The sequence below is a fragment of the Oxyura jamaicensis genome, chromosome 19 (genome assembly GCF_011077185.1).
Source record: "Oxyura jamaicensis isolate SHBP4307 breed ruddy duck chromosome 19, BPBGC_Ojam_1.0, whole genome shotgun sequence".
Lineage (NCBI taxonomy): Eukaryota > Metazoa > Chordata > Aves > Anseriformes > Anatidae > Oxyura > Oxyura jamaicensis.
The window spans coordinates 10,723,243-10,741,848 of record NC_048911.1 but is presented as its reverse complement, the minus strand read 5'-3'; the positions used below and the strand labels follow the sequence as shown (position 1 = coordinate 10,741,848).

The following is an 18,606-nucleotide window of genomic DNA, read 5'->3' as shown; positions in this document are numbered from 1 at the left end:
GGCGGGCCCCGCGGCCGGCGCGCGCTGTCGCCGTGGCAGCCGGGGCCGAGAGGGGCCGTGAGGGGCCCGGCGGGGCCATGGCGCAGGCGGCGCTGGGCGCGGCGGGGCTGCACTTCGACGAGCTGAACAAGCTGCGCGTCCTGGACCCCGAGGTGGCGCAGCAGACGGCGCAGCTCCGCGAGGAGTGCAAGGCCTTCGTGGACAGTAAGTGCCCCGCCCGCAGCCCGCCGCCACCCGCGGGGCGCCGCGCTCCCCTCACGGCCCGCCCGCCTTGTCCTTGGCAGGGATCGTGGAGTTCCAGAAAATAGTGGGCAGCCTGATCGAACTCGTGGACCAGCTGGCAAAAGCGGCTGAAAGCGAGAAGATGAAGGTACGGCGCGGTTACCGCTGTCCTGTCACGCACTGTGCGGGAGCTGAGCCAGCCTCCCCCCCCCGCACGGCCACCCGGCCGCCCCTGCCCCTGTCCCTGTCCCGTCACACGGCTGTCACCGCCCGGCCGCGCCGTGAGGGCAGGCGGGCCCCGGGCAGCTGATGTAAACACCTGTAAGCTCCCAGGGAGTACCGCAGTACTCCTGCGTTGAACTGTCCCGCTCTTGCTGCTCACCTGTGTATCTGCACACCAGGCAGGGTGACCCGGCCACTTTCTACTCGTGGAACGCAGTCACTGAGGCGTGAGGGGCTCGGTGAGAAGGAAGTAGGCTGCCTAAAGATCACATCAATAAAAATCTCTGTAACTATCTCTGATTTCTTCATTCTGTATTTCTACCTGTCACCATTATTTTTTTCCTCACGTTACTGTGGAAGCAGAAATGAAGTCTTAAATGCCTTCATCTGCCCAGCCGCTACAGGGAGTGTTTGCCTGCTCCACCAGCCATGTATCGTTACGATGATGCCCCCTTTTTTACTAGCATTGCTGAAACACTTCAAAACCAGCTGGTAGTGAAACGGGATAAAAAAACTCCGTGTACAACAGCGTCACTGAACGTCTGTTTTGACAGGCCATTGGTGCACGAAATTTGCTGAAGTCTATAGCAAAGCAAAGAGAAGCTCAGGAGCAGCAACTTCAGGCTCTAATAGCTGAGAAAAAGATGCAGTTGGAAAGGTGAGTTTTCTATTAAATACTTCTTAGGCATTGATTCAAAGGCTTGAAAAGAAAGCAGTGTAACATATGAGAGAAATGGCTCAGTTACACAGACCGGAAAGTTGTTCTTGCTGTCGGTGCTTGGCTGCAGGATGCTGTCTGAAAGCAGCCTGTCTACAGCTAAGGTGCGTCCTGCACAGAGCACACACGGAACAAAGCAGAGTCATTTGTGTGGCGAACATAAAGCCCTGACTGCCACTTAGTGAGAGTTCATTTCTAATGATTTTTACAGCTAAAAGAACAAAGGTGGCCTGAGCTCATGAAGTTGAATAAATGAATAAAAGTAACAGTGCCATGTGTCTGACTTCTAAAGGGAGTTTAGAACTCAAGAGTCTTAATTCATGCCACCGTTGCTTTAAAGATGACTTACATGCCTCGCCTAAGCTTCCTTTACCTCAGACAAATGAGCATTGTGCTAAATCATCAGCTGGTAACCTTTTTTTTTCCTCTTTCAGGTACCGAATAGAGTATGAGACTCTGTGTAAGATTGAAGCAGACCAGAACGAATTCATTGACCAATTCATTTTTCAGAAATAGAAGACTTAACAACAACAACAACAAAAAAACTAATTTGGAGCATTCCAGAATCCTGGGAATTTCAAAAATATGCAATTTTTCACTGTGTATGAATGAATAGATGGTTTGTACAAATGAAAGTGTCTCGCAGTGTGAAATACACTAAAAGTGGCAATAAGGAGGGCTTTCTAACAGATGTAAAGACTGTTCTGTCCTTTGATTTTTATAAAACATTTTGTACAGTTAGTAGTTCAAATTATAGTTGAATTAATACTACTTCTACTGTTCCTATGTTAATGTCTCACTTTTTGAAGTGTACAGCTCTTTCAAAGAAATTGAGAAATAAATTATTGTTTTCGGACTTTCTGGATATACCAGAATTAGTTGTTCCTGCTATGTTATTTCTGAGCGGAGCAGTTTACAACTCCCTGGATAGTCATTGTGAAGGATTTCCTGTATGTGGTAATTTTCATGTTCATAACAACACACAACAGAGAGAAACAGCAGTAACTTTACCCGTATTGACCAGATTATTTTTCTATCTAATTAAAATTAAAAAAAAAAAAACTTATTACACATAAGCGATCTATTACAGTTACACAAAAAATAATAATATAGCAGAATTAAGAAGATTAAACTCCCTGAAATCCATCCATAGAGCAATATTAGAGTAGAATTCTTTCGTGAGTGTTTCAACTATACAACATGAAACTGATGAGACAAACCCTAAGTGTATAGTGGCACCAGGAGGATGTAAAAAATATAAATATGAATATGACATTTAAAAACGGAATGCCCATGATTTAAATGTGATCTAAAATCAAGCAAGTGCCAATAGATGCACTTTGTATCTTGTCTTTAGGCAACCAACTATGGAAATGTTGCCCTTCTCAAAATTTGTGGAGGGTTTAAATTATACACCAGTAAAGTCCTGAAATACATAGGCAATGAGCGAAAAGCCTGCTCAGTGACCTATAATTTGTGCACGTGTCTCCAAATGTCACGTACAGATCAGATGAAGAACTTAAATAAAACCTAAGTTCCTTTTAGTCATTTCCTTCAGAAGATTAAATGCAATGTGGATGCATTTAGTTATTTCCATACTAGAAGTGATTTCACAGAAGAGAAGTTTACAAATCCTTTTTTACAATTACTGAAGTACTTGAAAATCCTCTAGGAAAAAGTATGCCTCATTGTCAAACAAAATTAATTTTAATTCAGAAATCCAGATTTTGGCACATTTATCACTGGCCAGACGTTTACAATTAATCAAAATTACAGCAGAGGAAGAGAAGGTGAAATTTTAAATGAAGGGATGAGAAAGGTAGGGATTATTACATGATTTGAAATGCTTCAAAAGTAGCAGAGAAAAAGGTTTCAGCTTTGCAGATCTGTATGTAATCAGTTACGGATTTTGCAGAGTATGTTCTTAGAAAACAGATTTCTTACTGAAGTCATCTTGGAAAAAGGCAAGTTGAAAGAAAAGTGTCAGCTGCATTTTCCACTCCCCCTCCACGTCCCCATCACACGGTTACACATCAAATGGTTAAAAGTTTGGTTTCCCAGTACAGAAGTACCGCACAAAATCGATACTGGGCGCAGAGCTGCTGGGTCCCTTAAGCAACGTACAGCCCGGGCACCACAAGGAGCTGCCAGTTCAGGCTTCTGCCAGAGCTGCTCCTGATTAGAGACCTGTGAACTCAAGCCAATTGGAACTTTTCTTGTGGGAGCCTGATGCTCCGGTGAGAGGCGTTGCACTGACAACACGAGACAGGTGTTTGTCCCCGAGGACTAGGGGCTGAATCAAACAGGAATTTACAACTTTTACAGCAGACTACTTCCTCTTCCTTTTCTCCACTTGGTTGTACTGGGGGCTGTACAGCATGGTGAAAAGAATCAGAAGTGGTATCAGCAAGTACGGGATGTATATAGATAACAGCATTAGGCGTTCGTGTTGTGTCTGAGGACCCAAATGCTCAGACTTTGAGAAATCGTGAAAAAGGATGTGAGCAAGGATAGCAACCAAAGATGTAGCTACATGTGTGGAGTATATAATCGCAGGAGTCCTTATCCATTTGCAACCACCTGTATGGAAGCAAAAAAGAAAACTATTTAAAAGTTTTGAAACAAGCTGAATTTGGTGACTTTAACAATATTATCTGTATCTATCACATGACAACCATAAGCCATATCAAAAATGTACTAGAAAATAAGTACTAGTAGCAACCCAGAGGAATAATTAAAGCTTTCAGGACTAAAACTTCACATGCTCATTCTAAACGTCCACAAAGTTAAAAGTGGTGAGTACACAGGCATGATCCAGAGCTTCACTGACACTGGTAGCTTGCCAGATGTTAACCGTTGGTGCTGGTTTCACGCAAGTGACTGCCGTTGTAAAGGGTCTGTAGTCACAGTTTTTTTATTTCTGACACGGCTTCTTCTACTCTTTCTCAGATGAAACTTGCCATGAAAATAGCACTGCGTGTGGTATGTCCCTATAATCACTTAAGGCCGATAAAACTGTCTCTGCAGCCAAAAAGCACTACGCAGAAATGCCGCACGGGACATTTTCTTACACTTTTATACCAACCTTTTATGAAGGCGTACGCTGCAATGGGAAAGAAAGGCAATTGTAAGAAGGCTTCACAATACATAAACGCCTTAAACCACTCGGGGGGCTGGATCATCATGGGATCTCGAAAGGTGACTGCATACCACTCTAACAACTCCGTCAGCTTAAGAAAAAAAGAACAAAGCCGCAGATTAATACACCAAATATCAATGGCACAAGGATAAAAACAGTTTTTGGAAAGCAACTGGCACAATCTCCTACCAAAACAAGACCAAAATCACAACAAATCTGCAGGTTGGCATCAGCAGATACGAACGAACTCTCGCCTCGCCCTCCTCCTGTCCCTCCCGGTGCCATGCAGGGGGCTCAGCGCTTCCCCGGGGGGGTGGCCGGGGGCAGCTGCCCCAGCCAGGCCCCCAGCGCCTGGCAGGGCTGGCGGCTCGCTGTGCTGCCCAAGTCTGAGGGAAGGATTTGGGCTTGGGGAGCTGCTGTTAGTTTCCATGACAGAAATGTAAGCTCCAGCATGGCTTAAAGTTGGACTTTGAACAGAGAGGTATGTATTGAGGCTTGCTGGTTAACTATTAGTTAGAAATGACTTCTCTAATGAAATAATTGTACAGAACGGCAAAAATCAAACGCTCTAAATGTAAAGCTAGTGTGAAGGTACCGATCTCATCCTGATGGCAAGAGTTGAACTGATCATCTTCTACCCATCTGCCATTTTAATCGTCTTCCAGAATTTTGTTCAAAACCAGGCAAAATACAAATTTTTACTAGTAAACGTGGCTGTTGGTCTGCCTGCTCCCACGTGGCAGTGACAGTTCCCCCTCGTGTTTTCTGCAGGATGGCTGCGTGACCAGACCCAGCAGGCCCCCGTGACGGGTGACAGGAGCCCAGCAGCACCAGACGCCCAGACCCAGCAGCACAGATGTCCCAGCGCTGCCGGGGGCAGGCAGTGCCCGCAGGTACGTTCCACGCGGGCGGCTCTCGCTGGGCCGCATTGCTTCCCCGCACTGCGAGATGCGCGGCCCACGGCCCCCCCACACCGGGAGGGCTGCCGGCCGCGCCGTGGATTTATCGGGGGCTTTTCTTGCCTGAGCTCGTTGCTGGAGGCGTTCGCACTGCAAGGAGCAGCCTGCACGCTCAGCCAGCTGCCGAGCGTACGTGTAAACTACGACTGTTCTAGTCCCTAGGTGGGTGGCTGGACACGAAACATAAACCACACCACAGAATAGCCTGCGAGAGCAATCTGAGAGCTCTCGTAGAAACGCACCGCGCTTCCCACCCGATACCATCTGCACAATATCTCCACCGCCATTCCCCCCCCCCGGCCCCGGCCCCGACTCACGCTGCGCGGGTGGAGACCGGCGGCGGGCAGCAGCGGCTGCAGGTCGATGAGCAGCGTGATGGGGACGTGCGACACGAAGTACAGCGCGAACAGCCGCTCCAGCCACCGCGTCCACGGCGCCATCGCGGCACGGCTCCGCCACGCCCCGACCCGCGGCGGAAGCGGAGGCCGGGGGCTGGAGGCCGGCCGGGGCCGCCTGAGCGCTGCGAGGCCCAGCGGGGGCCTCCCCCAGCGGCCGAGCCCTGCAGGCAGCGAAGGGGCTGCGCGAGCCGCAGCCGCCTCCCGCCCGTCCGCTTGTGGCAGGCTGGGAGACCTCCAGGCCGCACCGCTGCGGGAGCTGGAGCTGCCTTTGGCTTAGTTCTGCATCTAGCTTGAGCCGGCTGGACGAAGCGCCCTGGGAGGACAGAGCGTTGGCACCGACCCAGACAGCGCTCCCGGCGAGGTGCCGGAGCAGGGTGCTGTGCCAGCGGGGAACGCAGGGCTGGGTCCGTCCTTACGGAGCACATGAGGTGTCGAAGGTGTAGGTGCAGGTCATACAGCTCTTACTGCCTGCAGTCCTGCCTTCCCCTTTATGAAGGCCACCAGTGGTTTTATTCATTCCCAAGCAGGATTACAGAAATACACAATTTTCCATGAAATTATACCTGACAGAAGAATTTTTAAAAATTATAAAGAAGAAATAGGTAGTCTGTTACCGAAACAAATAAAGCATAAATAGGATTACTAGAAAAATTGCTAGCCAGTAACTATTAAAACTATCTGTTCAGTCTGGTAAGCATTCATAGGGTCCGGGTAGCCCAAACACCAAGTCCCAAAACTGTCTTTGGCAGAAGCAGCTCCTAAGAGCTCTCACTTTGATTGTAATCAGCTTACATTAGAAATGTAAAATGCAGTAGAGGCTACTGAAAACACGATCACAGCTAACAACAACAACAGCTATGTGCATGCAATTTTACTAACACATTTGCCAGTTTTAAACTACTCATTCTGCATGGCACCTTGCCTACGTTCATCCCAAGACACCCTGAAAGGTAAGCGTTCAAAAAGACATTTTACTCTTAATACATTTAAGAACAAAATTAACTCATGAGCCTCTAGCAATAAGCTCAAAAAATACACTGATGCTCAAAGTGAACTTTGCTAATTGTACCATTTATCTGCTCATACCGCGACAAAAGCGTGTGTCAAAATGAGAAGATGAACCCTTGTTTTCTAGTCTTATGCTGAAGGAGAATCTAACAAACAATAAAAAAATGGCAGTGAACGAATGGAAACCAGTTCAGCAATTGACGGCCATGAAGCAATAATGACACCAGCATCACCCATTCTAAAACATGTTAAAACTTATCTCGTAAGAGTATGAAGACTTGGAAGAAGAGGCATACACCTGAGTCACAGACAGTATCTGTGGCTGCCCTGGGAAGACAGCCCATGCTCAGAAGGCTTATCCTCTTGGTATCACTTCAGTTCTTATGACGTCTTGAGGCTTTAACTACACAGCTCAATTTGTTTAAGCAAGTCATACACATAAAACACAAACATTTTTATTCGTAGTGTTGCAACACCCCTGCATGTTGGATTGTTTCCATTACCAGCATAGAAAAGATCAAAGCATTTGCACTGTAAAAAATAACACAAACTTTGCAAGTAGAGTAAAATCTACACTTGCATGGATGGCTTTCAACCTCTCAAGTGCAAGTCAGTTGCTTGTTTTGATCTAATCATCAAGTTTTGCCTTTATCCAGGATCAATTTTAAAGAGTAAATGAATATCATTTAAGTCACATATATGTGCGTATATATGCCTGTATGCAGATGCATGTGTAAAGAAATCAAAGCCATGCCCGAAACAAGATGTTATAAACTCTTTTTACTTGTAATCGTTTAGACAGCATTTAATCAAGATTGTAACAATCAAATCTTAAATAAAGGTAGGAGATGAGACAGGAAATAAAGATAACACACTTCTTTTTCAAATGTCACATTTAATGTTTTCACCACTGTACTTCAAATCTACATTTTACAAAGTGACCAGCAAGTGTGCCACATTAACTGACCAACCTCTGAGATTTTACCTTTCATACCAGTGTCTTCTTGGGCTCTTTTAATTAAACACGTTTCTCATTCAAGTGAATTGAAATGCTTCAGTTGGTTTTATTCTCAGGAGCCTCATAAAAAACAAAGATATTGCACCATCTTTGTTCAGTTATTCAATGTTTGTCTCTTTCACAGCAAATAATTACTTCATTGAAGTTAAAACTTCCAAACATAACTTACTAATAGTCTCCAATTTCAGCTCAGATCACTCGTTGAAAATACTCTGCTAAATACAGATAACTTACAATAACTTTAACAGTTAATTGTCCATAACAAACACCATGGTTTTTCTCCAGACCAATGTTCAAATTTTAAGACCACCCTTTAATATTTCTTTGTACAGGTGAAAAACAGTCTTCAATTTTCTAGTCTTGTTTTAAATATAAAAGTTGGAAGGGACATTCAAGTTTCAAGTCTCCACACTGAACTTAAAAAAAAAAAAAATCATGTGGAGGTAAACAAACCAAGTTGTATACTCCAGGAGGTAGAGGCCTTCAATTTGTGTTCATATATACATATGCACAGAATTCAGTGTTCCAACAGAAAAAGAATTAGCCAAAAAGTAATAAAAGTTATTTACTACTGTGACATTTCAAGACTTCCACAGCTTTGCCTAAAGACACAAACACAATTAACATAATTCCCTATGTGCTTTTTTTTCCTTTCCTTTTTTTTCTCTCAACTGTCCAGTGCAGGAAAAAATTCTCACAAAATTTCACAGACCTAAAATGTGCAAGCTAGTTTCTCTCTATACAGCAATGATGTCAGGGATCTCTGAAATTAGCCCATAAATGGAATTATTTACACACATAGAAGATGCATGCTGGGGGGTTTTTATGTAAGAAAGAGCAGAAAAAACTTCTAATAAAAATAGATTAAATATATATATATATTTATACTGGGTAAGGAAACAGAAGTTTAGTCTCTCCTAGTCACAAACTCATTCTCTCTACTCACAACATCTGATTTTAGAACAGCACACATCACCATCACAGCTCTAGTGAGAAGCTATTTATAGATTGGATCACCAGGTGACTTGCCCACCTACCGTGGTCAGTCATCTGACATGACTTCATGATTGGTCGCAGTCAAGTTTTCTGTATTCCTTAGTTTTAGAAAACCCCAAATCTTCAGGAATGGCTCAATATCAAAATGTATGTCTATCTTTTTGTACAATCTCTCTTTGATTAAAAAAAAGAAAAAGAAAAAAAGGAAAAAAAAAATCCTTCCCAAATTTGGTTCAATTCTGTTTGTTCTGAGCTGAGCCATCACAGCTGCACTAGAATTCAAAAAACACGTGCAACTCTGGGTAAAATATTTTCTTCTAAAAGCACAACCACTTTACAAGATTAAAAGTCTAGTACATTTCTAAATATTATTCATATTGTACAAGTAGTGGTTGTTAATTTAAAACTTCATTAGTAAAATTACAGTACAAGCATGATTAACCTCCAGAATTGCAAATCCCAGACTCCAGTGGAAAGCTACATTACATCTTCAGTAGTATATTATCTTCCACTTTACTCCCAAACCAGTGGAGATGGCGGCATCTCAGACGGTTGAGCAACTGTGGAACTAGAATGCAAGTGACACAGAAAATCAGTGTTCATTTGCAAAAGCTAATAGACAAGAAAGTTAATGCTTGACCAGTAAGCAAACATCTCAAGTAAGCAAACATTTCATCCCCCCCCCAAAAAAAAGAACAAAACAAAACAAGCAAAAAAGACCAACAGGTAACAACACTGACAACGACTATTTCGGTATACTTTCTCTACTTACTTTCTTAACGATACTTTAGCTATAATTGTCATTCACTTCAGTGTTTTTACACTGCAATTTTACAATCAGAACTCAACTTTTCAACCCCGATTTTTAGTTTTGACTACTGTACTTTTCCGTATTTACAAAAATATTACTCAAAACCTTTGCACATTTTACTTGAATTCTAGGTGTTCATATTCTAAGGATTCATAAAATCTAAGGGTTCGTATAATTATTTTTAAAATGTAACTACGCATATGCTTAAGGCATTTTTTGCAGAATTTCTCTCTTGTCCTTGGAAACTCAAAACAAAAACATATGGATGTATGAATTCTGTATTAATAATAAATGGGAATTAATATCAGATGTGATTACATACAGTTACCTAATAAAGCTCTTAAAAGCAGCAGACTGAGGGTTGATGCAGAGAGGTACTCTGTTTCCTTTCTGCTGTTCCAAAATGAACTGATGAATTATTTCTGTAAATAGGAGGAAAATAAAAAACAGACGATTAGATTAAAGCTTTGTGCTTCAGTTAAATGAAATGCAGACTGGAGGAAAATAAAGCTTCCTTCACCAAAAGTACCTGTTAGTCAGGATAAAAGAACTCCAGTTTACCTAGCTCTGATCTGATAGCATACCTCCTACCATGAATTCACACAGAACTTTATGTGCACACTGAAATAAATGCATACAGAATAAAACTGTCAGTCAATACCATAGTACCGAATTGATGATAACCAGTTACGGATTAAATCCCAATTTATTTCCATCATCTGTGCCAGAAAAGTACCAGAAAGGAGAAAGAAAAAAACCACCTTGCATTGTAATGCATCCAGATTGCAAATCCGAACTATCTACCACTGAAAGTGGAGCAGGAGGATAAAAGCACGGGCAGAGATTAACTGCTACTCACCTTTAACCTGACGAACAGAACTGAGGTTCTTTTCAAAAGTGTCATCGAATTTGGGATTAGTGATGGGTTCAAAATCACTAGTATAAACTCTTCCAGTAGATGTGGAAAAACAGCATTTGCACATACAGGTGTGGTATCGCAGCCGCCCTTCATCGAGATATGGGTGAGCTAAGGCGTCCTTAGCGGATATTCTTTTGGACTGGAACAATGCATTTAAAGAAAATTCAAAACAAGAACAAAAAAGAAGTTAGGGAGTTAGGGTATCTCCTGAGGTACTGAAACTCTGGAAAGACTCCACATTGTTTTATAAACCCCAGATCGCGGTAAAGGACTAGTTCATGTCAGAACAGTTCTCGCTTTGCAAACGCTCTGCCACTAGGGGGAAGATTTTACTTAAAAACAAGCAGCGCCGCAAGATGACATTGACCTTTCTGTACCAGAGCTAATGATAGAAAATGCTGCTAAAGATGATTTCTATAAATACATTTTTCAATAATTATTTTTTCCATGTAACCTTAACGTTAGGACTCTTGCAATAAAACAAAATAAAACCCGTATTTATTTTTTGTAATGCTAGCAAATACAGGATTTTGTAAGTCCACATTCTGCAAAACATTTGAATGTACCCCTAAGTACATATTAAAAGTAAAACATCAATTTAAGCATTACTGAGGCCAGTATAACTCCGCATATGGCACCCAGAGTTCTTAGAAATCCCTTACGTGTCATGTTTCAGAAAACAAGTGGCGAAGGAAGAGAAGGGAGGAAGGCAGTCAGAGTAGGGGATTAAATTACAGTCTGTTTTCACATTAACGTGACTTTTTTGTGCCTAACCCGAGTACTCAGGCTCCAAGTGTCCAACACCATCCCATGGAAAAAGGAGAACATTCTCCATTTCTAAACAACTGCAGACATCAGTGCTGTTGCATTTTCAAGGTGTATTGAAATCCATTGGTATAGGCAGATTAAAAAAAATCCAGGAAAAAAGTTACTTGCTCAAAAATACAGAGCAAAAACAGTGGCAACGCTTGAACTAGAACCCAAGTGTCCCAATTCCCTGGACATTTTTTAGATGAAATTAAAATCAACCCTTCTAAAGGATTAGCCGGGTTCTTCAAAAAACAAAAACATTTATTTATTTATTGAAATGCGATTTGGGAATCATTAGTGTTCTGAACGTTGGGGGAGATAGAAAGGCAAAAAAAATCTTACAAGTTATGTTATAGCATGTCTGTGTTTTTGTCCAGTAAGGCAATCTTAAGACTTTTTCATTTTTAGTTTTTATTCAAGAGGTACTGTGCTGCCTTCTGAAAACTTCACCAGTTACAAGCTTCGTCCTTTGCTGCTCCATCAATTTTCTATTTTTCATTTAAAATTCCAGGGATTTCCTCTGAAGAATAACCAAGGTCACCTGATTCAGGTATCAGATTTTCCTGTAACTTTTTTTTTTTTCTTTTTTTTTTTACAGCAAGCTCAAAGAGATAAGATCTAATAAATCCAAAGCAGCAAGTTTCTGTTAGAAAAACAGATGCTCAGTGGAAAAAAAGATCCTGCTTTGTGACTGTGTAGATGCAGAAGGAATTTTTTGTGTGTTGCAAGACCATGAACACCCACATGTCTCTAATTAGAACTGCATCAAATATCTGATGTTCTGCTACCTACACCTAGCTAGGAAAAGATAGCATGATTCATGAACACCCTCATCTCTCTCACTCCATCAGAGCTTTCTTCAGAAGACAGATTTTAATTGTGAAATACCCATTCCAGGGGGAAATTAATCAACCAATTATAAGATGATACTTTTACGTCTTTTACAGAACCAGAAGTTCTGAAATGCAGCCTAGAAGAAAATCAGTTAAAGCAGCTCTTTACTAACAATATTCATCTAAATAGCTGTCAACCAACATTTTTAAAACAAAACGTATTCAATTTATTTTAAAGCATACTTACGGGATCGAAGACCAACATCCTGCAAAGGAGATGAACTGCTTCGTGTGTAGCTTGACTGGAAAGTGTATATAGGACAGGAAGGGATGGCTGTAAGGGAATATGGGAAAGAAAGCACAGGTAGTTGTCCCAGCGGATCAATCAGCCAGAAGAGACCTCCATAGCATGCACTATCTTATAGTTACCGGGGACAAACTACGAAGGACATGCTCTAGCTAAAGCTACAGAACAAGAGCGGAATCACTAACTCAGCAGCTGTACCAGAAACCTTACTGAGGATTTTTTCCGTAGTTGAGATGCCAGCCCTGGACACATCCACATTTCAAACACAACATTTATCAGAGAATAGTTGCTGCTTTGACTGCAGTACAAGCCTACAAGGTACAAGTTTTTTCTCTCAAACACATTTGGTGGTACCAATAGCTGCCCAATGTCAACAGTTATTCCTCAGCTACAAGACAAACAAATTTTAGTTCTCGGTGAACTGCTGATGTAACGGATGCTGAAAAAGTTGTAAGCAATTTTCTAAGATCATTACAAAAGAGTAACTACCAAATTTTGTAGTGCTTTCTTTAATTATAATCACAAAAACATGGCAAGATGGAATCACAAGTCATCCATGTGCAGTCTTACGCCTGAATCAGCACAATTCAGTGCTTTTACCAGGAAGGTCGCTGTCATTTCCACTTTACATCCAAGGCATGTGGCAGACCCATACCATAATCCAGTGCTCCCAGTCCCCAGATATTCCATGCACATTATGCCATTTTTCGCCTAGCACTTCTGAAGCCTCTTGAAGGGTCGTCTGTAACTTTCACTTGCTATAAATGACCTTCTGCCTAGCTCTTAAATATTTATTTTCAATGTTTAGTGCAAATGCAGAGTCCTTTTTCTAGGGGAGATATTTCTCTCTGTAAACACCACTTGGAGCTGTGCTGCTGAGAGCTTTGATTACCCGCGTCACTTCCAGTATTTCATTGTTCTGATCTCAATCACTGCCAAATGATGGATTATTTTGCTTTTCTTTACCCAGCCAATCCATATCTAACTGACGGTGTCATCTATGCAATTAGAACGACCTTCTGCACACAGCGCTTTGCACAGAAAGAAACCAGCCAACTCCCCAGGTCTGGAGGGAAGGGGAAGGGGGTTCAGCGAGCGGCGCCTCGGGGTCATGGAGGCTGCAGGAACACGGGAGGTGATGTGCTGGGAAGGAGCGCGCCTGCCCGGCGGCAGCAGGACGCTGGCCATGTCCTGACCGCACGGAGCTCCAGCGCTGCAGCCCCGTTCCCTGCTGTGCCTCCTCAGCTTGTTCAGGCGCTCAGAAGCACCTCAGCCTGTCTCTTCTGAACGTTTCCAGCTTTAGTTGAGGGTGCAAATCCCTTGCGGCACAACTGCCCAAGTTAGAGCAGATTTCAGAGACCGGCTCCACGCAGTGCTGTCGGGACTGCGAGGACAAAGCCTGCCTTCCAGCTGCGGGCCTGGGGCAAGCTCCCAGCCCCTCAGCAGGGCGCGCTGCCAGGCAGCCGCGAGGACGAGGCCGGCTCTCTTCCCATCTCGGCAAGGGCCGTGCTAGTTCAACAGGCAGGTAATATTTTAACAAGGTTGTACCTAACATATTAGCTTGCCATTTGACAACTTTTATGTATTCTCTAATACAAGACTCTGAAACTGACTCTGAAACTGAACGTTAACACAAAGACAGCAACTGGCAAAGACAGCCCACGCCAATTCCTGACATGTGGGAAGAAATAACTGCTTGAAGACATCCAGAGTGAAAAGAAATCAACAATAACAACTTACTTTACTGTTACATGCCATTCATTTGAAAGCATCAGCTACATCAGGGACTCTCGGGGATGAGCTTCCAAGATAATTCTTTTTAAAGCCACAACAATGTCATTTGCCAAAACCAAGCACCATATTTTTCTGCTTCGTTTCCATTATTCATATTCCCAAATAAACGCACAGAAAATATAATAAAAAGTAAAGTAAGAGTTTCCTAAAAATTCTAAGTAAATTAAATTTGATTAACAGAAAAGAAAGTTTTAATTCTTTCACACTATAATCTTGTTGAATATGTATCAAGAATTCAGTTGAAAAAGCTTTCACTACCTCATGAAGGGTGCTTTAAGGCCAATGCTTATAGTCACTGCAGTAGAGTGCACTACAGTGAGTCTTCAAGGTAAGTGAAGTGTTGCCAAACAACTGCACAGTGAAAAAAGCAGTGCTGGGTTTGGGGGAGTGTCTCATTTTTCACACTTAGAAGAAAATGCAAACAGAATCCTGCCAGAAACAAAACCAAAAACCCAACCAAGCAAAACCTGGCCCCTGGATTTAGGCCAGGCACTACTCCAAAGAAGGTTCCTACCATGGAGTCTGTTACTGTTCAAGACCCCAAATTCCCAAAATTTAGCCCCAAACTCCTAAAATTTGCTTTTTTTTTCCTCTTTTGAAAAGGAAATAAACCGATGCGCATACACACAACCACCCACACATACACCTTGGTTCTCCTCCCATGACGACTGAAATAGCATTCACCCCAGCAAGTGAATGATTAATTGCAGTTGAGGTGGGGGCAGAATACACCAGCCTACGGACAGAAATGACTACAGCATTCTGCAAAAATATATAACGTCAACTGAAAGCTAGCTGGTGTACTGATGGGGCGATATTCACTGCCAAAGCTAGGCCATGCACTACAGCTGCGTGGATCTGCAGGACTTCCAGAACTGCATGAACTCTGCCCAGACTTTTAACTGGTATGCGGTGCTAGTATTTGGCAGGCAGCTATTGCTTCTACTTGTTCAAAGCCAATAAACACGAGTTGTTCAGTTTTTGTAGATTTGTCCGTACGTATAAAGATTAACTTATAATGGTGTCACTGTGGAGGTACAAATCTGCAGCACCAAACGAACACAGCACCATGCGTTCTCCATATCTGGGGCAGTCTATAGCACAGTAAGCTGTCATATTTGGTAACCTCGTATGATTTTCTCAGTAGTAAATACCACCGATGCAAAACAGTACGGTCATCCAGGCTTTGTGATTAAGTAGATTTCACCCGCATACTGGGGCAGAAAAACATGACAGCATTCCTCGTTTACAGAATCCGCCGCATCCAGTACAAACAAGGATGCATTTTTCCACTACACGTTTTACTTTTAGAAGTGGGACAGCATGTTACTGGCAGTGAATATGGTAAGGAAATCCGAATCCCTGCTCACGGTACTCCACGAGTGCAGGAGGAGATGCTCTAGCTAGTGCTGCTAGTCAAGCAACTTCAGTTAGCTTAAAACTTAGTTTGAGGTACAATTTTTAAATACAAAACCAAACAAGTAGTCTATACAGTATGTAAATTTTTATGATGACAACACACAGGGCTCTGTTGTTGAAATCAGAAACTCCACGCATTAATCTGTTTGTACATAAAGCAGCCAAAGACTTTACCCCTTAACTCCTATTCTCACCTACATTGATTAAAAATAGTTTGTGCAAGAAAGCAATTGTCTGTTTCAGACTTGTTTTAATCTTCCTGTTAATTCATTTCTAATTAAGAAACTGGTAACATTTAGCTATTTATAATTAGTGTAATCTCCATTTTTAAAGATCAAAAGCCATGAATTTGCATTCAAACATGAAGCGTGCTTGACACAGTAAACAGAAATATCAGTAAAGAAATCAACTAGATGCACTGTAACCCCTATTTTTAAGTTGCAAATGAGCACACCAACTCCAAAGACTGTTCTACTTCTCTTCCAGCATGTGACAGCAAAAACAATTAGATTTGATGAGCTTTAAAACCAGCAGAGAAAGTCTTAAGGAAATCCTCATATTATTAATGTTAAAAGAAAAAAAAAAAAATACCATAAAATAGAATACAAACCACAACGTAGTGAATCAAGATTGCCTAGGAGGCAGAACTCCCACATTAATAATACAGCAGAATATCTATTCAGCGCTCATTTCTATGGTAACTTCCATTGTGGTGAGCAGACATTTGAGAAATTGCTTCAACATGGATAAAATAAATATGCAAACTTTCCTGGAAAGATCTCATGTATTAACATGTAGAAGTTACTCGTTTTGTTAATTTTTACTATCTAACAATCACATAAATGGCTAAATTGGGTGGACATACTGCTTTATTACTGAACTAAGCATTCCTGCCTAAGCATTTCTTTGTGTCTATTAACAGTATGTTTCATTTGCTCTTTTTATTGCCCAGTCAGTATAACGATACCATCCCAATTTTTTCCTTTTTTTTTTTTCTTTTTTTTGTTAAAAAAACAATAAATTCTACACCAGTTATGTTGAATGTTGTATCTCAGTTTTCGGTATCTTGTTAAACCTTTCACAAACAGCTCAGGTCACCAAACAGATGTCTGAGGGGACCCTTGGTGATGAGTTACTGGACTATTCTGTTACAGATCTGGATAATGGGCGATTTCCACTTCTAACACTCTTGCTCCTGTCAGTAAAGGAGTCCCTCTGGGGTTTTCTGAACTATTGTGCCAGTTTTAATTTATGTCTCTTGACAACATTATCACTTACATTTAACATCTTCATTCGAAAAAGCTACGAAAACACTACCTCTTCAACCAACGGGGAGATGGTCGCTTGTATCAGCGAGTCAAGCAATGCATACAAGACAAAAGCCAGAAATGCACTTCACAAGTGAAAAAAAAAATAAATCTTGTCTGAACTGGAATTTGAATAACTCACTATTAAGTAGTGCCACTGCAACAACACAACCACCTTTGGAAAACTTAACTCAGTTTACAGGCAGAGACAACTCTGAGACCAGAGATCCAAACGAAGTATTTACGAACATACGTGCCATGCCAACCACCTTTTTTTCTCCCCAGCCTGAGAATATAATCGAGATGTAAAACACGGTGACAATGCAGCAGTAGCATCCTGCACAGAGGAAATCCTACACTGTGAAGGCTGAATGAAGGGTAGTCTAGACCCAGTGCTAAGGCCAGTAATCTCCAGCGGTACCTGTTTATGAGGACCCCTGAGTATGTGTGCCTTGGCGCCTTCACAAGCTGTCCTCATCGCTTCCAGTGATGGTGTTCCCAACAGGTCTGTGATCAAATCCAACTGCAGGTACAGGACACAGAAATTTGAGATCTTAGGCACATATTAATATATTTCACTATGAGAGTAGATTCTTAATCTACAGTAACTTAAAGTATGAATCAATTTGAAACACTATTTTACAGATAGCAAACTAAAGAAGATTAACCTATACATTTAGTAGATAGCAAATGCAAACACTTGTAACTTCACTGAAAAAAAAAAAAAAGATGATTTTCAAGTTTGGAAGCTTTATTTGGTTTGCAGGTTTAGTAATGTATTGTATTGCAATTTCAAAAGTCAATTTTGTATCATGAAGAAAATTGAGAAGTACTGCTAATGAAGTGTTATTCATTTTTAAAGCCAAACATTCTCAACTGAACATCAGCATTGCATACCAAGATACCACACAAAGTTACCCCAAACCAGGTCAACTTCTACTTTACACAAATATTTTGCACTTTACACAAAATATCAACACGAATAATTCCATAGAAAATGAAGAAAAAAAACTCAGAACTTCAGTACAAACGTCTTATATATAAAAAATCCAATATATGGGGAAAATAAGTAAAACAAACAAACAAACCGTATCTATCTATCTATAATGATCCAGTACCAGAGGAAAGAAAAGGAGTGGTGCTGGTTTTAAGGAACATAAAAACTACCTAAAAAGAACCAAGATGATGCTGTGCTTAAAACTGCTATCAGCTTTATATGAAAGGACATTTCATTCACCCTTTTAATTTTTAAAAGCAGCAGACAAGCATTCACCTTATATCTGCAAAAGTATGTGCATATGCCCCTACACTGAAAGAAAAACCCAACCTCGCAGGAGTCGAGCAGAACAAAAAAAACTCCTGCCAGTGGTGAGCTCAGCTCCCTGGCTCCAAGTGTTCCCTCGTGACCACATCTACTCATGCTAACGAGCAACTGCCTACCTCTCCTCTGAGAATAAACCCATTATCATCATTACACAGCCCTTGTATGCACGAAAATCACTCATTGACTGTTGGTCTCAACTTGTGAGTGATTACTGTCTACACACCAAAGATGTTACTCTTCCCTTGGTGTGAGCAGAAACCCGAGGTTGTGAGGGGCCTCGAGGTATGTGCAACTTCCTAACCCTGTACTGACCACATCCTTGCTGCGGCTAGCATTGCTTCAGAGAGGAGCATACGAGGGAATGTGGACTGCACAAACACCTAAACACCTGTATTTTTCAGC

General features: G+C 41.8%; 3 protein-coding genes across 6 annotated transcripts in view; 1 reads left to right on the top strand and 2 right to left on the bottom strand.

Moving 5' to 3' along the window:
- Positions 1 to 20: 20 nt before the first annotated feature.
- IFT20 (intraflagellar transport 20) lies at positions 21 to 1,708 on the top strand. Its single transcript, XM_035343122.1, has 4 exons — positions 21 to 204; positions 285 to 370; positions 999 to 1,102; positions 1,597 to 1,708. Exons 1-4 carry the CDS (start codon positions 78 to 80, stop codon positions 1,676 to 1,678), a joined length of 399 nt encoding a protein of 132 aa, XP_035199013.1. The 5' UTR covers positions 21 to 77; the 3' UTR covers positions 1,679 to 1,708.
- Positions 1,709 to 2,783: 1,075 nt separating this feature from the next.
- On the bottom strand, positions 2,784 to 5,750 carry TMEM97 (transmembrane protein 97). Of its 2 annotated transcripts, none has more exons than XM_035343120.1 (3): positions 5,578 to 5,750; positions 4,248 to 4,392; positions 2,784 to 3,742 (listed from the first exon to the last, which is right to left on the bottom strand). In XM_035343120.1, the coding sequence occupies exons 1-3, from the start codon at positions 5,698 to 5,700 to the stop codon at positions 3,492 to 3,494; spliced, it is 519 nt and encodes a 172-aa protein (XP_035199011.1). In that variant the 5' UTR covers positions 5,701 to 5,750; the 3' UTR covers positions 2,784 to 3,491. The 2 variants fall into 2 exon arrangements, with proteins under 2 accessions (XP_035199011.1, XP_035199012.1); XM_035343121.1 differs by lacking the exon at positions 5,578 to 5,750 and adding an exon at positions 4,491 to 4,893.
- Positions 5,751 to 7,431: 1,681 nt separating this feature from the next.
- The window catches only part of NLK (nemo like kinase), a 57,996-nt gene continuing 46,821 nt past the window's right edge, over positions 7,432 to 18,606 (bottom strand). For 2 of the 3 annotated variants that reach the window (XM_035343115.1, XM_035343114.1), the window contains 5 exons: positions 17,302 to 17,403; positions 12,301 to 12,387; positions 10,351 to 10,549; positions 9,820 to 9,913; positions 7,432 to 9,248 (listed from right to left, as the gene is read on the bottom strand). In XM_035343115.1, coding sequence (XP_035199006.1) covers positions 9,194 to 9,248; positions 9,820 to 9,913; positions 10,351 to 10,549; positions 12,301 to 12,387; positions 17,302 to 17,403 — 537 coding nt within the window. In that variant the 3' untranslated portion in view covers positions 7,432 to 9,193. Of the gene's footprint in view, positions 9,249 to 9,813; positions 9,914 to 10,350; positions 10,550 to 12,300; positions 12,388 to 17,301; positions 17,404 to 18,606 lie in introns of all 3 variants that reach the window. The other variant, XM_035343116.1, reaches the window with a different exon arrangement.